Source organism: Lepidochelys olivacea (assembly GCF_965140295.1).
Source record: "Lepidochelys olivacea isolate rLepOli2 genome assembly, chromosome: 2".
NCBI classification, from domain to species: Eukaryota; Metazoa; Chordata; order Testudines; family Cheloniidae; genus Lepidochelys; species Lepidochelys olivacea.
The window spans coordinates 238,061,339-238,083,304 of NC_140412.1; the positions used below are offsets into that span (position 1 = coordinate 238,061,339).

Consider the following 21,966-nt stretch of genomic DNA (forward strand, 5'->3'; position numbering starts at 1 on the left):
AGACAGGAGATGAGGGAAGTGAATGGAGAACATTGGGAAACCAATACATTTATTGATATACCTGTAACCAGCCCGGAAAAGCAGATACTGTATAGGCAAAGAGGTACAGTTGGTACAGAAAAGGTACTGGTACAATATTGTATCATGTCCATGTAACTTTTATATATGAGCTTGTATGCATTTATATTCACAGATTCCATGGCTAGATGGAACTATTGTGATCATCTAGTCTGACATCCTGTATAACACAGGCCATAGACCTTCCCCGAAATAATACTCAGAGCATCTCTTTTAGAAAAAAGAGCCCATTGTTAAATATTTGTTCTCTATGTACGTACTTATAGACTGTAAACAAGTCACCCCTTAATGTTTTCTTTGTTAAACAAAATAGACTGAGCTAAATACTATCACTTTAAGGCAGGTTTTCTAATCCTTTAATCATTCTTGTGGCTCTTCTCTGAACCCTTTCCAATTTTTCAATATCCTTCTTGAACTGTGGACAACAAAATTGAATACAGTATTCCAGCAGTGATTGCATCAATATTAATGTTTGTAAGGATAGGATGACCAAATGCTCCAATTACGTACTGGAATATTTCAGTTTTGAGGGGTAGCATGGGTGCCCCAGCTCTTTGGGAGAGGTTTCATTCTCCATTTCAACATGATTTGCTTGCTGATCTCCATTTGGTAGCGCTGAGAATATCCTCTTGGGCGACTTGTCATCCACCCTTATCCCCAAATTTATCTAAGTAATCTGGGGAAGGGAGGGATAATTTAGACCTTATTTTAAATCAAGAAAATAATTTATTCTCAGTTTTCAGATGAAACCCTGAAGACAGGCAGGTATGGATGGCAACCCCTCCTCACTTTTAAAGGAATCATGGTGCTAAACTGCTTCGCAGCTGGACCCTGAAACTTCAGCCAGTACAGAATGGCTCTGTGAGAGCAGGATGGAAGGGGTCTGTCTATATATATATATATATATGCACTTGCCCTTTTGGGTCTGAGTCAGGTGACTAGCCCGAGCTGCCAGCCTCGTCATAACACCCATGCTGCAATTTTTGGCATGCTGGAGCGGAGCTAGCGCGAGTTCGTTTATGGGGGGGTGGGGAGGCTGATCCCCCAGCCGCAGCGCAGCCATACCCCCGGGCAGCAGCCAATGGCCCCAGTCTGTGCGCGGGTGACGCAGCGCACGGGGCTGTTCGCTGAGGAGCTGAGCGGGGCGCGCAGACCCCGCCGCGCGGAGACAGCGCGTCGCCGAACGCACCTGTCTATAAGCTGCAAGAGACGTCCCCGTCAGCCTTCTCTGGCGCATGCGCCACAAGGGAGGCTTCGGAAATTCGGACTCAGATTGGAGGCGGGTCAAAGCGCATGCGTAGAAGGGCTGCAACAGAAAACAAAAAGGGTTGAGGGCGCATGCGCACTCTCGAGCGGAGTAAACTAGGCTGCGCAAGGAGACGAGAGTTGGGGTCGGCTGGGCTCGCTCGGGATGGACGAGGACATACTGACCACGCTGAAGATCCTCATCATCGGCGAGAGCGGCGTCGGCAAGTCCAGGTGAGGCGGCGGCGCCAGTCTGCCGGGCCGGCTTGTCGCGACTGGGCCCGGTGCCGTGCTGGCCGCCCCCTGCCGAGGGGCCCGGCGAGGCCTCCGGGTGCAGGGCTGCCGGTCTCGGGTTCCGTCTCGCCCCCCCCCCCCGGCCCTGTTGACAGGCTGCGCGGGGGGGCTCTAAGGTCCGGGCCCCTCCCCTCCGGCCCTGGTGACAGCCAGCGCCCCCTCCCGCCCACAGGTCCGGACCGTCTCCCCTTCAGGTCCGGGCCCCTCCCTTGTTTACATTCAACGGGAGGATCCGGGCCCCTCCCCTCCGGCCCTGGCGACAGCAGAGGCCCCCCCTGCCCCCCCAGGTACGGGCCCCTCCCCCCCGGCCCTGGTCACGTCCTGGCCCTGGTCACGTCCTGGCCCTGGTCACAGCCTGCCTCAGGTTTGGGACTCTACCCTCTGCCCCTCCTCATTTAGGTGCCTCCTATGCCTTGTCTGGGACCTTCCTCCTTGTTCCTCCTCACAGTCAGGCTATCTTCCCCCCTGTTTATCCTTGACGGACCCTCTTACCTAGCTGTCTCCTCAGTTTCTGTTCAGAGGCAGGCTCCCTCTTCACTTCCCCACCCACGGTGCTTTAGGTGCAACTTGTTAAATTTCTTCTGAACCACTGCTTCCCAGTACCCGAGGATCATACTAGCATGAACCTTCTGGCAGTGAGTGAGTAGGGGTTCTTTGAACAGTCCCCTGACCTAGTTAAAACAGGAACTAAATAAAAATATCAAAACTGTCCTACTCAGACATATCTGTTGATTCCCCTCCATTTTACTATGCATGCATCTTTCAAATGAGATCTGAAAAGAGGGTCCTGACCACACTGTGTCGAAAAGATGTATGTGCTGTACAGGTGAGGTTATCATAGTTAGGCTTGGCAGAATTTGATTTTTATTTTTTATCTTTTTGGTGGATAATAGTGTTTTTATTGATTTTAATTTATTTTCACAGTTGTGGGAAATTATGTGGGGTTGGACAGTTGCGGGTGTCACAGTAATTACTTAATGGCAGTTGACCTTGAGAGATACAATGTTCAAGCTTTAGAATATTCACTTATTGTGAACATTACAAGTCAAAATGTACAAAATCAATATCCTTAAATCAAAAGGAGTTCTGAAGCATCATTTTTTCTTCTTTTGCCTATCTGTAAATTTCTGCTATTATCAAGTGAAATATTTTTTGGTTTCTGTTTGTTTTAAATTACCGTTTATTGACATTTACTAATAACAAATCTAATCATTCCAAGCCTAACTATATTACATTTAGAAATAAATGCTTTTAAAAACAATAACTTAATTCTGCTATCTTGCATCAGATAAAAGGGAAGAGTCTTGCCTTCTAATAGTTTCAACAAGGTGACAGCTAGTCACTGCTTCTTTCTAATCCTCAATGTAAAGGATCTGTAAAGTTTTGCAATAATCCTGTGATGACAGACATGACTTGAGCAAATTTCTTTTAGATTAGGTAATGTCTTGTTCATGTGACTTTGTGAAAGTTTACACTTAGATAAATAACTCCCATGTCTTGGTTACCTATTATATGTATTTAATATCTCAAAACAGACATTTAAAATCTCTTATTTCTATGTCATAAGGATTTTACTATTTTGTATCCAAGAATAGCATTAAAGCCACTTAGCATTTAAAGTTCTCTTCATTTATTTGGAAGGTAAACTGCAGCTTTGTGTCAAGTAGTGTTATTTTTTACACTAAAAACACTTCTTGTGCTCAGACAATTTAACCATTCCTTAATTAAGCTCTTTTTTTTTTTTTTTTTGTAGGTAAAAGAAGCAGTTAGGACTTGCAATACACCCACACAGCAGATAAAGTTGAGGAAGTACTGTAGTCATATTTCTGGCCATACCAACACTTTAAGTTCAAACTCTCTGTAAAATAAACTTGGCTTCTATATGTGACAGTATCACACTTCAGATGCCCTATATTTTGCTGCACTAGACAGTGAAATTCAATACAGGATGTCCATCATAGTTATCAGCTGTCTGCCACATGGTTATAAACTTTTGTCACAAATGTAAAATCACTGATCAGTATCTTAAAAGGAACTTTTTCAGTGTAGTATTATGGTTAGTATGCCAAAATGAGAATCTTTATACATAGGCTTTAAGGCCAGAAGGCACTATCCTGATCGTCTGGTCTGACCACCTGCATATTACAGGCCACAGAACCTCACCCTGTAACAGAAACACAACCTCTGGCTGAATTATTGAAGTCCTCAAATCATGATTTAAAGCCTTCAAGTTACAGAGAATCCACCATTTACACTAGTTTAAGTCTGAAAGTGACCTATGCCCCATGTTGCAGAGGAAGGCAAAAAAATCCCAGGGTCTCTGTCAGTCTGACCCAGGGGAAAATTCCTTTCCAACCCCAAATACAGGAATTAGTTAGACCCTGAGAATGTAGGCAAGACCCACCAGCCAGACACCTGGGAAAGAATTCTCTGTAGTAACTTAGAGCCCTCCCCATGTAGTGTTCCATGACCAACCATTGGAGATATTTGCTGCTAGATTGGCTGCTTGCCAGCGTAAACAGTCTTATCATACTAGCCCCTCTGTAAACTTATCAAGCTCAGTCTTGAAGCCAATTAGGTTTTTTGCCCCCACTGTTTCCCTTGGAAAGCTGTTCCAGAACCATCACTCCTCTGATAGTTAGAAACCTTTGAATAATTTTAAGCCTAAACTTGTTGATAGCCAGTTTATATCCATTTGTTTTTGTGTGCGTGTTGGCACTTAACTTAAATAACCCCTCTCTCTCCCTGGTGTTTATCCCTCTGATGTATTTATAGAGAACAATCATATCTCCCTATAGCCTTCTTTTGGTTAGGCTAAACAAGCCAAGCTCTTTGAGTCTCCTCTCATAAGGTAGGTTTTTCATTCATCGATCATCCTAGTAGCCCTTCTCTTCACCTGTTCCGCTTTGAATTAATCTTTCTTAGTCCTTGTCTACATTACGAAATTAGGTTGAATTTATAGAAGTCAGTTTTATAGAAAGCGTTTTTATACAGTCGATTGTGTGTGTGGACACACACATGCTCTAAGTGCATGTAGTCGGCGGAGTGTGTCCATAGTACCGAGGCAACCATCAGCTTCCAGAGCGTTGCACTGTAGGTAGCTATCCCACAGTTCCCGCAGTCTCTGCTGCCCATTTGAATTCTGGGTAGAAATCCCAATGCCTGATGGGGCTAAAACATTGTCGCGAGTGGTTCTGGGTACAATTCGTCAGGTCCCCCTTTCCTTCCTCCCTCCCTCCCTCCCTCTGAAAGCAACTGCAGACAATCGTTTTGCGCCTTTTTTCCTGCGTTACTTGTGCAGACATCATACCACAGCAAGCATGGAGCCCGCTCAGTTAACTGTCACCGTATGTCTCCTGGATGCTGGCAGATGCGGTACTGCATTGCTACACGGCAGCAGGTTATTTTGGCAGCAGACAGTGCAGTATGACTGGTAGCCGTCATCGACATAGTCCAGGGTGCTCTTTTAACCAACCTCGTTGCAGTCAGGAGCGCCTGGGAAAACATGGGATTGACTCAGCCAGGCCATTTCCCTTTTAAGTTTTGTCTCATGGCGATTCAGTCCTACTGGCAGTGTGCTGTCTTTTAATCAGCAGCCAGGAGAAGACGATGGCCAGCAGTCATGCTGCACTGTCTTTTGCCGAGCACCCAGGAGATAACTCTGGCTAGCGGTCGTACTGCACAGTCTGCTGCCAGCAAGATGTATAAAGATAGATGAAGTGGATTAAAACAAGAAATAGACCAGGTTTGTTTTGTATTCATTTTCTCCTACCTCCCTCCATGAAACGCATGGCCTGCTAAACCCAGTTTTGAGTTCTATCCTTGAGGGGGCCATTCTGTTTCTCGCAAAGCCACCCCCTTTGTTGATTTTAATTCCCTATAAGCCAACCCTGTAAGCCATGTTGTCAGTTGCCCCTCCCTCCATCAGAGCAACGGCAAACAATCGTTTTGCGCCCTTTTCCCTGGATTGCCCAAGCAGGAGCAGACGCCATAGCATAGCAAGCATAGAGCCCGTTCAACTCACCGCAGCAGTTATGACCATGGTAAACACCTCGCACATTATTGTGCAGTGTATGCAGAACCAGCACCTGAAAATCCAGGCAAGGAGGCGACAGCAGTGCGGTGATGAGGACATGAACACACTTTTCTCTAAAACTGCGTTCCCCCGCAAGTTGGAGATCATGGTGTTAATGGGGCAAGCTCATGCCGTGGAATGCCGATTCTGGGCCCGGGAAACAAGCACAGAGTGGTGGGACCACATAGTGTTGCAGGTCTGGGATGATTCGCAGTGGCTGCAAAACTTTTGCATGCGTAAGGGCACTTTCATAGAACTTTGTGACTTGCTTTCCCCTGCCCTGAAGCGCAAGAATAGCAAGATGAGAGCAGCCCTCACAGTTCACAAGCGAGTTGCAGCCCTGTGGAAGCTTGCAACGCCAGACAGCTACCGGTCAGTCAATAATCAATTTTGGAGTGGGCAAATCTACTGTGGGGGTTGCTGTGAAGCAAGTAGCCAATGCAATCATTGAGCTGCTGCTACTATCAAAGGTAGTGACTCTGGGAAATGTGCCGGTCATACTAGATGGCTTTGCTGCAAAGGGATTCCCTAACTGTGGTGGGGCTATAGACGGAACGCATATCCCTATCTTGGGACCGGACCACCAGAGCAGCCAGTACATAAACTGCCAGGGGTACTTTTCAATGGTGCTGCAAGCACTGGTGGATCACAAGGGACGTTTCACCAACATCAACGTGGGATGGCCGGGAAAGGTTCATAACGCTCACATCTTCAAGAACTCTGGTCTGTTTAAGCGGCTGCAGGAAGGGATTTACTTCCCAGACCAGAAAATAACTGTTGGGGATGTTGAAATGCCTATAGTTCTCCGTGGTGACCCAGCCCACCCCTTAATGCCATGGCTCATGAAGCCGTACGCAGGTACCCTAGACAGTAGTAAGGAGCTGTTCAACTATAGGCTGAGCAAGTGCAGAATGGTGGTAGAATGTGCATTTGGATGTTTAAAGGGTTGCTGGATCAGTTTGCTGGCTCACTCAGACCTCAGCGAAACCAATATTCCCATTGTTATTGCTGCTTGCTGTGCGCTCCACAATCTTTGTGAGAGTAAGGGGGAGACATTTATGGCAGGGTGGGAGGTTGATGGAAATTGCCTGGCGGCTGAATACGCACAGCCAGACACGAGGGCGGTTAGAAGAGCACAGCAGGAAGCGCTGTGCATCAGAGAAGCTTTGAAAACCAGTTTTATGACTGGCCAAGGTATTGTGTGACACTTCTGTTTGTTTCTCCTTGATGAAAACCCGCCCCCTTGGTTGCCTCTAAATTCCCTGAAAGCCACCTGCCCTCCCCCCTTCGATCACCGCTTGCTTGCAAAGGAAATAAAGTCACTATCGTTTTAAAAAATGTATTCTTTATTAATTATAATAGGGAGATAACTCACAAGGTAGCCCAGGTGGGTTGTGGGAGGAGGGAAGGAAAAGGCCACTTTAAAACTTGTTGAATGCCAGCCTTCTGTTGCTTGGGCTGTCCACTGGGGTGGAGTGGTTGGGTGCCTGGAGCCTCCCACCCCGTGTTCTTGGGCATCTGGGTGAGGAGGCTATGGAACTTGGGGAGGACGGAGGGCAGTTAAGCAGGGGCTGCAGTGGCAGTTTGTGATCCTGCTGCCGTTCATGAACCTCCACGAGACGCCAGAGCATGTCTGTTTGATCCTGCAGTAGCCCCAGCGTTGCCTCATGCCTCCTCTGATCTTCCTGCCACCACCTCTCCTCACGTTCATCGGCCACTGTCCTGTACTCTGCTATTGTGTCACTCCATACAGCTCTGTCAGTGCCAGACGACTGTATGAGCTCAGAGAACATGTCATCACGTGTGCGTTTTTTGAGAGAGCCTTTGGGACGGAGGAGGGAGGCTTGAAATATTTGCAGCTGCTGGAGGAAAAAAGGGAGTGAAATATTTAAAAAGATACATTTTACAGAACAATGGCTATACTCTTTCACGGTGAACAACACTATTCACATTACATAGCACATGTGATTTTGGTACAAGGTTGCATTTTGCATCTTGTATTGAGTGCCTGCGGCTTTGGTGTTAGAGATCACACACGCAGGGCCGGGCAACAGAATTCAGCTTGCAGGCGGCCATGGTAAGCTATGGTCTTTTGGCTTCTGCAACCTTCATAACAGCAGTCCCCTTCTTTCCCATACCAAGCAAAGCCCATTGAGTTGGCCATTTAGTGCTGCAGTTTTCCTGTTAACGTGCAGCAGCAAAAACCAAACTGACCCCCTCCCGCCCCCCCATCCAGTTCTCTGGGATGATTGCTTTTCCCCTCCCCCCACCACCTGGCTGGCATCAGGGAAGATCCCTGCTAGCCAAACGCGAACAGCTCAGCGCCAAAGCGCCCGCCCACCCTCCTCCCCCATGGTAAAGTGTCCTACCATCGAGGACAGAATAAGGTTGCTCTCCCCAAAAACCTTCTGCAAAGGGTTTTAGAGTACCTCCGGGAGAGCTTCATGGAGATGTCCCTGGAGGATTTCTGCCCATCCCCAGATACGTTAACAGACTTTTCCAGTAGCAGTACTGGCCACGAATGCATCCCAAGTCCTCAGGGCTACTTAATCATGTTTAAAAAACGCTTGCTTTTATATGTATTATATTTAAAAAAGTACACTCACCAGAGGTCCCTTCATTGGGTTGGGAAGGTATTTCAGTCAGGGTGATAAAAAGATCCTGGCTGTCAGGGAGAATGGTGTACTGTGTGCTCTCCCCAACCTCGTCCTCCTCCTCATCTTACCCATCTGCAAAATCCTCAGCCATGGCGGAGAGTCATTGGAGTCCACGGACAGGGGTGGGGTAGTGGTGGCGGCCGCCCCCAAGAATTGCATGCAGGTCAGCGCAGAAGCGGCATGTCTGCGGCTCTGTCCCGGAGCTTCCGTTTGATTCTTTGGTTTTCTGGTACACTTGTTTGAGCTCCTTAAGTTTCGGGCGGCACTGTGTTGCGTCCCTGATGTAGCCTTTGTCCCTCATGGCCTCTGAGATTTTTTTTGAAATGTTTTGGCATTTTGTCTTTTGGAACGTAGTTCTGATAGCACGGATTCCTCTCCCCATACAGTGATCAGATCCAGTACCTCCCACTCGGTCCATACTGGAGCTCTTTTTCGATTCTCGGACTGCATGGTCACCTGTGCTGATGAGCTCGTCTGGCCAAAGAGGAAATGAGATTCAAAAGTTCCCGGGGCTTTTCCTATACACCTGGCTAGTGCATCCGAGTTCAGAGCGCTCTCCAGAGCGATCACAATGGTGCACTGTGGGATAGCTCCCGGAGGCCAGTACCTTCGAATTGCATCCACACTAACCCTAATTCGAAATGGCGATGTCGATTTCAGCACTAATCCCCTCGTTGAGGAGGAGTACAGAAATTGGTTTTAATAGCCCTTTATGTTGGAAAAAAATGGCTTTGTTGTGTGGACGGGTGCAGGGTTAATTCGGATTTAACGCTGCTAAGTCCGACATAAACTCGTAGTGTAGACCAGGCCTTAAACATGGGAGACCAGAATTGCATACAGTATTCCAGATGAAATCTCCCCAGTGCATTGTATAATGATGCTAACGCTTCCCTGTCTACGAAAATACCTTGTCTGATGCATCGTAGGACTGCATTAACCTTTTTCACTGCCACATCACATTGGCCGCTCATAGTCATCCTGTAATCAAGCAGTACCCCCAGATCTTTCTCCTCCTCTGTCACTTCCAATGGATACGTCTCTAGCTTATAGCAAACATTATTTTTGTTCACTGAGTGCATGACTTTGAACTATTAAATTTCATCCCATTTCTATTAGTCCAGTTTCAAGGTCATCCAGATCTTCTTGTATGATATTCTGGTCCTCCTCCATATTGGCAATACCTCCCAATTTTGTGTAATCCACAAATTTTGTTCGCACGCTCCCACTTTTTGTTTCAGGTTTATTAGTAAAAACGTTAAATAAGGTAGGTCCCAAGACTGATCCCTGAGGAACTCCAATAGTAACCTCCCTCCAGCCTGACAGTTCACCTTTCATTATGACCCGTTGTAGTCTCCCTTTTAACCAGTTCCTTATCCACCTTTCAATTCTCATATTAATCCCATCTTCTCCAGTTTATCAAGTATCTTACTGGAACCAAGTAGATTAGATCTAATGCATTTCCTTTTGAGACGTTAACTGAGTTTTTAGATAAAGAAGGAGATCAGGTTGATTTGGACGCTCTACCTTTTGTAAAACCATGTTGTATTTTATCTCAATTACTGTTTACCTCTATGTCCTTAGCTGCTTTCTCTTTCAAAATTTGTTCCAAGGCCTTGCATCGGTGGATAAAAATCAATTATTTTTTTATTTAAATAAAATGCTTTTTCAGGAAAAACTTATCAAAAAAATCCAATCTAAAGATATCTTAATTAAAACTACATTATAGCTCAAAGATATCTCATCATGGAATAGGGATTATAAATTCTAATTCTATAGGATGAGACCATATATTCATGTAATGTTTAAGAAAAGTTTTATAAATGAGTTCCAATAGTTCATGGATTAGGGACCCAATCTTATGGGGTTCCAGGGGCTTCTGTACAGATTATTTAGGTTAATCTTTCTATGTACCCAGTGGGGCTCAGTGTAGAAGATGCCATCAGAGATGCTCAGTTTTGCAGTTCTCAAACTGTGGATTTGTGATCTCCAGAGAAAACATGCTTGTTAACAGCAAAAATGTTTTAAATAAATAATATATAGAAGTGAGAAATAACAGACCTCTGCAAATTTGTGTACCCAGTGACAATCCCTTACCTCTCTCTAAAAGTGCAAAGGTTCAAAAAGTTCAATGAATAGAAGATTGAGGGTAGAATAGATCCGGACAAGGAGAAGAAGTCTGGAGATAAATGTGAGAAGGGGCAGACAGGCAGTAGAAACAAAAGTGAAACTGTTTGAGCAGTATATTCCAGAAATCTAGAGGTCTGAGCGTAGCCTTCGTTGATTTGAGATCTACCATACCATTCTCTCACGAGAAGGGAAAACCTATAATGGCAGCAGGCCGTAAAAGAGACCCAGTTTGGGAATAAGAACCATTCAAGAAGTATATATTTGCTGATGATCATTTAAAGAAAGTCACACCAGTGAACTGGTAGAAGTCACTTAAGAACTTGGATTTAGAGACTGAAGTGATAATCTCACTTTTAACAGTAGCAGCTGCTTCTGCCGGTGTAGAAAGAATATTTTCTTCCTTCGGACTAATTCATTCCAAATTGAGAAATTGGGACCTGAAAAAGCAGGAAAGATTGTTTTTCTTTTCCAGATTATGAGCAAACAGGAAAATGAAGGTGAAGACGACTGAGTTAGCTGCAGAAGCCAATATTTTAAGTTTCTCATGTTGACCTGGCTGACATAGTAGATTTAATTTTTGTTTTTCATTAACAATTTTAGTTTTTTTAACAAAAACAAACCTGATTTTAAAAAAAACTTGAATGTTAAAATAAATTCATATGTTTGTTTTGTTAAAATATGATATGTTTGCTGTTGAAGAAAAAAATCCAGAATACATAATGTTGTTGTTTTAGTTAAATAAAACAATTTAAATGTCTGTCTGGTGGTGATCTCCTAATACAGCATGGCAAGAAAATCCTCCAAATAATTAATTATTAACCTGTTGAATTGGAGATAGTTCACCTCCCAATGAAATAACCAAACAATCATTCGTTTCAGATTAGTTTTACAGCTATATCAGAAAAAGTTTTCAAAATAAATCACTCTAAAAATGTATCGTGTGTACCTTCTAAAAATGAAACCTATGTCTATCTCTGAGTTGTGAAGAATATGTATTAAGGTTATAACAACCAACAAGAATGCACTTTTATATAGAAATCCATGATTAAATCAAGTCTTCCTGACTAGTTACTTAAATCAAATCCACTCTGCGTTGCATACAGTTCAAGTCAAACTAACAGCCCTGTAGTTTTCCAGATCTCTTTTTTTACCCTTTCTTATAAATAGGAACTGTATTAGCAATTTTCCAGTCATAGGATATAACCCCCAGGTTTACAGATGCATTAAAAATCCTTGCTATTGGGCTTGCAATTTCATGTGCCAGTTCCTTTAATGTTCTTGGATGGAGATTATCTGGGTCCCCAGATTTAGTCCCATTAAACTATTTGAGTTTGACTTCCCCCTCGGATGTGGTCATTTCTACTTCCATATACTCATTCCTATTAGCCACCCTGCCATTGCCCCTAAGCTATTCATTAGTCATATTAAAAACTGAGGCAAAGTATTCATTTAGGTGTCAGGACATGTCTAGATTATCTTTAATCTCCACCCCATCCTCTATGCTTAGCAGTCCCACTACTTTCCTTTTTTCATCCTACTTACAGGGTTATAGACCTTTTTACTATTGGTTTTAATTTCCTTTGCAAGGTCCAACTCTGCTTGGCTTTTGACCGTTCTCATTTTATACCTACACTTCCTGACCTCCAAGAGGTAGTTTTCCTTGCTCATCCATTCCATCTTCCATTCCTTGTAGGCTTTCTCTTAATTACCTGTTTGAGATGCTTGGTCTGCAACTCCTACAAAATTTTTCCCCTTGCTTGGGATGCAGGCTTCAGATAGTTTCTTCAGCTTTGACTTAAGGTAATTCCAAGCCTCCTCCACGTTCAAATCTTTGAATTCTTCAGTCCAGTCCACTTCCCTAACTAATTCCTTCAATTTTATTTAAAGTTTGCCCTTTTGAAATCAAGGGCTCTAGTTGCAGATCTGTTTTTGTTTACCCTTCCATTTAGTTTATACTGGGTTAGCTCATGATCACTTGAACCAAGGTTGTCCCCTACAACCCACTCTTCTATGAGGTCCTCACTATTTACCAATACCAAATCTAAAATGGCATCACCTCTTGTTCATTTAGCAACTATTTGGTGAATAGATCTGTCAGCTATCATATGCAGGAAAATCTGGGCCCTACTATAATTAGTAGCAATTGTCCTCCAGTCTATATCTGGGAAGTTAACATCTCCCATAGTCACGCAATTCCTAGTAGTATTTATTTCACCAAAAACATTAAAGAGATCTGTCTATATTCAAATTGGATCCTGGAGTTCTGTAGCATACCCCTAGTACTATCCCAGGGAAACCTCTAGTAGCTTTCTTCCCCAAAGTGATTTTGGCCAAAACCAATTCTGTCTTAGTCATTCCATCACTTTTGATTTCTTTACAGTCTACCTCATCATTAGCATACAGTGCTATTCTACCACCTTTACCTTTATTTCGGTCTTTCCTGAACAACATGTACCCTTAAATACCTGTACTCCACTCATGACTACTATTCCACCATGTTTCTGTTATCCCTATAATATCTGGTTTCACTTCCTGCCCCTGTCGTTCTAGTTCTTCCATTTTGTTACCCAGGTTCCTTGCAATGGTGTACAAACGTCTTAGTTAGTTCTACTTGGCGTCACCCAGATTCCTCAGCCAAATGCATAATCATTCTACTTTTACTATCCTCTACCTAACTGTTAGCTTCATTGGTATCAGCACTGTCTTTCCTCTTAATGTCCATTCTCCAGCCTCTGCTGTTCCTTTCTCCATTCCTGTATCCTTCCTTACTTGATTTTCCTCCTGTGTTCAAATCAGGCATGAAGATTACATGAGCATCTCCCAACTGTCTCCTCCAAGTTCCTATTTTAAACTCTTAATCAGTTGTACCAGCACCCATCCCAGAAGTTTATTTCCTTCCCTGCTCAGGTGGAGTCCATCCCAGGAGAACAGTCCTCTGTCCACGACTGCCTTCCAGTGGTCAAACATCCCAAAGTTGTGCTTTATAACACCACTGCCTGAACCAACTGTTGATCATCATCTTGTCTCCCCTTCATTCTCCCACTCTAGGGGCAGGTAGAATCCCACTAAAGATCATTTAAGCCTCCATTTCCTTAAGCATCTTTCCTAGCCTCACATAACGTCCCTGATTACATTCCAGTGAGAATCTTGCTGTATCATTTGTTCCCACATGAAGGACAATCAGTGGATTCTTTCCTGCTCCCATTAGGATCAGCCTCAGGTCCACATCCCAAGTCTTAGCTTCTGGCAGACATCACACCCTTCTGTTTTCCGGATCAGCTCTGGTGACAGGCCTGTCTGTTCTTAGTAGGAAGTCACCAATCACATAGATCTGCCTTTTCCTGGTGATAGGAAAAACAGGAGGAAGGCCAGAGAATCACACTGACTGCAAGTTCTCTTGTCTTTTATTCTCCCTTGCAATCTTCTGCAAGTCATCATGTATTCCTCCAGGGGCTCTGAAATCTGGGTGTCTTCATTGACTCTTCCCCTCTTCTTATAGGACAAGCTGCTCTTGGATAATAGATTTTAGCTGGCCCAGTTACTGAATTTTCTATAACTTGATATGCCATCCACACCTGTTCAATGTAAAATTTAACTTTAGTGCTCACAGTTTCATCAGAACTTTAATTTGTGTGAGGTTGCATTTGTATTTTTCAAAGTATTTTGGAACTTGTACATGAGGAATAGAAATAATTTTGGGGTTTTTCATAATACTTACCACTAAAGTTCTGTGGCTAAGAAGTTTTGCACATGTGTTGTTCCTTAGATTCTTCCTGCTGTGGTAAGTTAACTTGCACTCTGGAACCTTCTTTCAAACTTGGAAAAATGTTGTGCTTTTTTTGAAGTAGTTTTAACTCCCAACGAGTTTTAGGAGACTTGAAATAGAAATAAAATATTCTGAACAGTAGAGGATGTGACATTGTTTTGGACAACCCTAGTCAGGGACAGAGATTGAGGCCTAGCCTCAAAGAGGCTTACTTGGTATTGGAATTGAAAAGTAAAAATAACTACTCCTTTTCTCAAAACATAGTTAATGGTAGTTATACAGCAAGCTGACATGCATTACTTTTATTTGCACTGTCTTGAAGATGACACTCAGGTTTACCTTGTTTTATATTAATGTAATGTTGCTTTCCGATTTGTAGTATACAATAAAGCACGCATCTGGCAAGCTACAGTTATGCTGCAACAACAAAATACTTAAGTGTTCTAATAGTATCTTTTTTTTCTCCCTCCATCAGCCTTTTATTGCGGTTCACAGATGATACATTTGACCCAGAACTTGCAGCAACAATTGGTAAGTGGGTGCTAACACTACTTCATAAAAATTCAAACTAACTTAGGTAGAAGACCATGACTTGCTGTGCTTGCATAACTGGTAATGAGGTTCAGCCTCATCTGCCCTTCAGTAAAGGGGGAGGGGATGATCTTACTCAGTCATTAGCCCGGTCTACACTAGAAATGAAGTCGGTTTAACTACGTTGCTTGAGGGTGTAAAAAATCCACACCCCCAAGTGGCGTAGTTTAGCTGACCTAGCCCCCACTGTAGACAATGCTAGGTTGACGGAAGACCTACCTACTGTCTGTTGGGGAGGTGGATTACCTACGCCAATGGGAGAATGCTTCCTGTCTGCATAGGTAGTGTCTACATTGAAGCACTACTGTGGCGCAGATGTGCCGCTGAAGCCTTTTAGGCGTAGACATACGCATAGTGCATGGAGTTAAACACTACAGAAGTTGAGTGCTGTAATACTTTGCACAAAATTAGTTCAGAATTGAGACAATGTTGTCCTGTGTACTCTGTATTCTTGAAGATGGAAGCTATAGACATGGACTGTCACTGAAGAAGACCTGCATCTGTAGGCACTATAACCACATGCATGGTGTTAGTGAATTTATTAGATCCGTGTGCAAAAGATTGTTGCTAACCTCTGTGAGAAATCTGTAAAATCTCTCAAAAATAATAGGAGATTGGAACTTAGTTTAATAGTCATAAAAGTACTGCACAGGATTCCTGTTAGAGTAGGTTGCATAGATGGCCACCTAGGGAACTGAATATTTTGGAGAAAGATTCAAGCACTCTAGATCCAAGGCAGGTAGTTTCTCCTGCTCCAGAGAAGCTCTAAGTTTTACTGGGCACTGAACTCCTCTCTCCCACTCCTCCCACTTCAAGGAACAGATGTCTGAATAGTAGGAAGTGGCTCCTTTCTTACCTACCCCAAAACAACTATTAGCTCCTAGGCAAATGGCCCAAGAGGAGAGGGGAGTGCCCAGAGCTGCTAAAAAACTGTGTTCTGGGAGGGTGTGGATGATGTGGGCAGCAGTAAGGGCCAAGCATTAATTGAATTGTATTTAGGAGGAAGAGACAGACCCCAGAATGGGAGGGATGCTGGTGTGGATATTGAAGTTTGCAAAAGGCAGTAAAATGCCTACAACCCGTCCTGCTATTATGTGATATATCTCATGACCCATAATCCAAGCTAAACAAATAACTGATGAACTGGGAGTACATTAAGGTAACTTTCCAGCACAAAGAACAGGAGTACTTGTGGCACCTTAGAGACTAACGAATTTATTTGAGCATAAGCTTTTGTGAGCTACAGCCCACTTCATCGGATACACAGAATGGAACATATAGTAAGAAGATATTTTCATACAGAGAACATGAAAAGGTGGAAGCACCCATACCAACTGTAAGAGGCTGTTTAATTAAGAGAAGGTATTATCCGCATCCGATGAAGTGGGCTGTAGCCCACAAAAGCTTATGCTCAAATAAATTCGTTAGTGTCTAAGGTGCCACAAGTACTCTTGTTCTTTCTGCTGATACAGACTAACACGGCTGCTACTCTGTTTCCTGTATAAGGTATTAGAATTCTAACATTAGACTTACTGCAATGGAGGTTCTAACTAAAGACCTTGAAGACAGCAAGTAATTTTCCTTAAACTCTTGATCAGTCAAGGTGGCTACTGAGAGAGAAACACTAATGTAAAGCCAAAAATAACTGTTTAGTTGTCTAATGTATTTGACTAGCTAAATTAAATATTGGCGAGGTGGGTAGGAAACTATTTAACTGAATTATTGTTTAGGGATAGCCATGTTTTAATTCCAACTCCTATTGCAGAAATACTAACACTTCGTTTCTTTTGGATGTCCCAACTACTAATTTGGGCAATTGAGACTTGTTGACAAGGCATTGCTTGATACCCTCCCTTGAATCTACCTTCTGTTAATGGCTTGTGGAGTGAGAAAAAGCCATACCACTCTTTTCAGTGATAACCCCTGGCACTAGCTGCCATCTCTAGCATAAACTGTATTGTTAGATTAAGGTTGCAAGCCAATTACATATAGATTGTAGCAAAAATATATACATAAGGAGGCAGAATTAAGGTTCTGTGGACAACCTTACTTGTCACTTCCTAACTTCTGAATGCCTTTCAATCTTAGTCTGTTAAAGTGGAATATTAATGTTAGATTAGCATACAGAGACCCTGATAAGAGCAGGGGCCCTCATGCTAGATGCCACTCAAATATGGGAACACACAGATTACTCTTTTGAGCTAGGAACAGCTGTTGAGTTTCTTTTTACTCAGGGCTACCGGCCGGATCGACAGGCAGCAATCGATCCAGCAGGGGTCAATTTATTGTGTCTAGTATAGATGCGATAAATGGACTGCCAATCGCTCTGGTGGCTACTCCGGTACTCCACCTCAACGAGAGTGCAAGGGGAATTGACGGGAGAGCGTCTCCCGTCGACACACCACAGTGAAGACACGGCGGTAAGTAGATCTAAGTACGTTGACTTCAGCTATATTATTCACGTAGCTGAAATTGCGTAACTTAGATCAATTCCTCTCCTCCCACCTCCCGCCCTGTAGTATAGACCAGCCCAAAGGAAACTTAATTTTTTAAAAAGTTTTCCTACCATCTGACTTGACATATCTGACCAGCAGTACAGTATTATGGATAATCATCAGTGTGATGACAAAAATGTCAGTACTTTGTCAGCTCACTTGCTTTCATGTGGGTAGTGAGTATAAATATATTTCCACATCAATTAAAGAACTGCTTGAGCTCATCCTAGCAAGAAAAAAGGAGGTATTTGAGCTCCTGCTGCTTTTTCCCTAAACAATGCAGGCCCTGAAGGAAGCCATTAATGGAACATGCATTGAGGATAAAACTCATGATGCAGGTCAACTTGTCTGAGTTTTGAAAATGTCTCTTCTCAAGGGGCCAAATCCATATCAAGCTGATAGTTGTCAACTATTTCATAAACTCCCAAATATTAAAACTTTTCAGTAAAGGAATCAAAAATTGATTCTGTATCAACCTAAAGTTAACAAAGTTTAACTTGAAGCGTATTGTTTAACTTCATTAACCATATCATTAGTTGATGTAGATTACTAGTTACAGTTTTACTACTACATTCTGTTGCTAGCCCCGTGGACACTATAACTCCACAGTTGTATAAGGAGCCACAGTATCCACCCTTTACTCTGGAACAAAGCTTGACTTTAATAACACTGATGTTCTAAACTGTTTTGCAAGAGAACCTTCCCAACAGGTGCCTAGCATAAATCAAAGAAATACTATGTAAAACAGACTCAAAAAAATTTGTGAGAGCTTTCACCGTTCATCTCAATGAAGTGTTGACTCTAAAATCTAATAAAATCTAAATAGTTAATATGGAGATCTATATCGCCATTTCACTGCTGATTTCCTAAGCAGACACAGCTATCAAATGTGTGTTTTAGCTGCTTCACATACATTCTTGGGCACCCAAACATCCAGCTCTTTCTTTTACAAGACTTAATAATGAAGTCTTCAGTATTAAATTCTGCAAAAAGTCTGTTAAACTAAAGCATTTCAGTCCTCAGGAGACTAAACTGTCATCAGAGTAGCAGTCGTGTTAGTCTGTATCCGCAAAAAGAAAAGGAGTACTTGTGGCACCTTAGAGACTAACGAATTTATTTGAGCATAAGCTTTTGTGAGCTACAGCTCACTTCATCGGATGCATGCAGTGGAAAATACAGTGGGGAGATTTTATATACACAGAGAACATGAAACAATAGGTGTTACCATATACACTCTAACGAGAGTGATCGGGTAAGGTGAACTATTACCAGCAGGAGAGGAAAAAAACAACACCTTTTGTAGTGATAATCAAGGTGGGCCATTTCCAGCAGTTGACAAGAACGTCTGAGGAACATTGTGTGTGGGGGGGGGGGCATAAACATGGGGAAATACTTTTACTTTGTGTAATGGCACATCCACTCCCAGTCTTTATTCAATCCTAATGTAATGGTGTCTGGTTTGCAAATTAATTCCAATTCAGCAGTCTCTCATTGGAGTCTGTCTTTGAAGTTTTTTTGTTGAAGAATTGCCACTTTTAGGGCTGTAATCGAGTGACCAGAGAGATTGAAGTGTTCTCCGACTAATTTTTGAATGTTATAATTCCTGATGTCTGATTTGTGTCCATTTATTCTTTTACGTAGAGACTGTCTGGTTTGGCCAATGTACATGGCAGAGGGGCATTGCTGGCACATGATGGCATATATCACATTGGTAGATGTGCAGGTGAACGAGCTTCTGATAGCGTGGCTGATGTGATTAGGCCCTATGATGGTGTCCCCTGAATAGATATGTGGACACAGTTGGCAATGGGCTTTGTTGCAAGGATAGGTTCCTGGGTTAGTGGTTCTGGTGTGTGGTTGCTGGTGAGTATTTGCTTCAGGTTGGGGGGCTGTCTGTAGGCAAGGACTGGCCTGTCTCCCAAGATCTGTGAGAGTGATGGGTCGTTCTTCAGGATAGGTTGTAGATCCTTGATGCGTTGGAGAGGTTTTAGTTGGGGGCTGAAGGTGATGGCTAGTGGTGTTCTGTTATTTTCTTTGTTGGGCCTGTCCTGTAGTAGGTAACTTCTGGGTACTCTTCTGGTTCTGTCCATCTGTTTCTTCACTTCAGCAGGTGGGTATTGTAGTTGTAAGGATGCTTGATAGAGATCTTGTAGGTGTTTTGCCTCTGTCTGAGGGGTTGGAGCAAATGTGGTTATATTGCAGAGCTTGGCTGTAGACAATGAATCGTGTGGTGTGGTATGGATGAAAGCTGGAGGCATGTAGGTAAGTATAGCGGTCAGTAGGTTTCCGGTATAGGGTGGTGATTATGTGACCATCGCTTATTAGCACTGGAGTATAAGGAAGTGGATCTCTTGTGTGGACTGGTCCAGGCTGAGGTTGATGGTGGGATGGAAATTGTTGAAATCGTGGTGGAATTCCTCAAGGGCTTCTTTTCCGTGGGTCCAAATGATGAAGATGTCGTCAATGTAGCACAAGTAGAGTAGGGGCATTAGGGGGTGAGAGTTGAGGAAGCGTTCTAAGTCAGCCATAAAAATGTTGGCATACTGTGGGCTATGTGGGTACCCATAGGAGGGCCGCTGATTTGAAGGTATACATTGTCCCCAAATGTGAAATAGTTATGGATGAGGACAAAGCCACAAAGTTCAGCCACCAGGTTTGCCGTGACATTATTGGAGATACTGTTCCTGACGGGTTGTAGTCCATTTTTGCATGGAATGTTGGTGTAGAGGGCTTCTACATCCATAGTCGATAGGATGGTGTTTTCAGGAAGAGCACTGATGGATTGTAGTTTCCTCAGGAAGTCGGTGGTGTCTCGAAGATAGCTAGGAGTGCTGGTAGTGTAGGGCGTGAGGAGGGAGTCTACATAGCCAGACAATCCTGCTGTCAGGGTGTCTGAGATGATGGGGCATCCAGGATTTCCAGGTTTATGGATCTTGGGTAGCAGAATACCCCATGTCAGGGTTCTAGGGGTGTGTCTGTGCGGATTTGTTGTGCTTTTTCAGGGAGTTTCTTGAGCAGATGGTGTAGTTTATTTTGGTAACCCTCAGTGGGATCAGAGGGTAATGGCTTGTAGAAAGTGGTGTTGGAGAGCTCCCTAGCAGCCTCTTGTTCATATTCCGACCTATTCATGATAACGACAGCACCTCCTTTGTCAGCCTTTTTGATTATGATGTCAGAGTTGTTTCTGAGGCTGTGGATGGCATTGTGTCGTGGGGCAAGTGATGCTGCTTTTCCACAATTTCAGCTCGTGCATGTCGGCAGAAGCACTCTGTGTAGAAGTCCAGTCTGTTTCGACCTTCAGGAGGAGTCCGCCCAGAATCCTTCTTTTTGTAGTGTTGATAGGAAGGTCTCTGTGAGTTAGTTTGCTGTTCAGAGGTGTGTTGGAAATATTCATTGGGTTGGAGATGTCGAAAATAGGATTCTAGGTCAACACAGAACTGTATCATGTTTGTGGGGGTGGAGGGGCAGAAAGTGGGGCCCCGAGATAGGACCGATTCTTCTGCTGGGCAAAGAGTATAGCTGGATAGATTAACGGTATTGCTGGGTGGGTTAAGGGAACGACTGTTCTGGCCCCTTGTGGCATGTAGTAGTTTAGTGTCCTTTTTCTTTTGTAGAGAAGCAAAGTGTGTGTTGTAAATGGCTTGTCTAGTTTTTGTAAAGTCCAGCCATGAGGAAGTTTGTGTGGAGGGTTGGTTTTTTTATGACGGTATCCAGTTTTGAGTGCTCATGCTTAATCTTTCCCTGTTTGCTGTATAGGATGTTGATCAGGTGGTTCCACAGTTTCTTTGAGTGTTTGGCACAATCTCTCCTGCTCACCTTACCTGATCACTCTCGTTATTAGTGTGTATGGTAACACCCATTGTTTCATGTTCTCTGTGTATATAAAATCTCCCCACTGTATTTTCCACTGCATGCATCTGATGAAGTGAGCTGTAGCTCATGAAAGTTTATGCTCAAATTTGTTAGCCTCTAAGGTGCCACAAGTACTCCTTTTCTTTAAACAGTTATGTGTCACAGACAGAAAACAGGATGGCCTGAGGTGTCACCAGTGCCTGAAGTCCTTGTAATAGTGGGGAATTGACTTGGTGAGAGATTAATACCTTCCATTAAATCTTGCTGACTGGCATTAATCATATTTTTAACCTCTTTGTTGATGGTCCTGGGTTAACCATTCCATTGTAGTTGTGACTCTGCCCATGAGGAATTCCAGATCTTGTCTTTATGCCCACATTTTCTGTTCTTATTAAAAGCCTGCAAGTGCCCCCAGAGAAGGAATGATTTAGTCTAGTAACAGGTCTTTGGGAGCCAATAGGACCAAATTTCATGTTTGAAATTTTGCTATCACTTAATATGCACAATTGGCCTGACTTCTGGTTCTAACGTGCATCTTTGTAGACTGTTCACTTTCTGAAGTTGGTGCACGTACCATGTAACAATGCAAAACCTAGTATCAATGAAAGATTTGAGAAATATGGAGCAATCAGTTCAGAAAATAAGGAACTTAAAGAAAGTGGCAACATTAATGTCAAGCATAGTAGCGCTAACTTACATTGTAGACTACATAGCAACAAATATAGTCTTACAAAGGACAGGAATACATTAGAAATGCTTATATGTAATTAATTGGCATAAGCTGAA

General features: G+C 43.3%; 1 protein-coding gene across 1 annotated transcript in view; it reads left to right on the forward strand.

The window, feature by feature from the left end:
- The first annotated feature begins 1,399 nt into the window (after nucleotides 1-1,399).
- RAB18 (RAB18, member RAS oncogene family) overlaps nucleotides 1,400-21,966 on the forward strand; it is a 34,740-nt gene continuing 14,173 nt past the window's right edge. Inside the window, exons 1-2 of the mRNA XM_084620975.1 lie at nucleotides 1,400-1,557; nucleotides 14,718-14,773. Coding sequence (XP_084477101.1) covers nucleotides 1,490-1,557; nucleotides 14,718-14,773 — 124 coding nt within the window. The 5' untranslated portion in view covers nucleotides 1,400-1,489. The remainder of the gene's footprint in view (nucleotides 1,558-14,717; nucleotides 14,774-21,966) is intronic.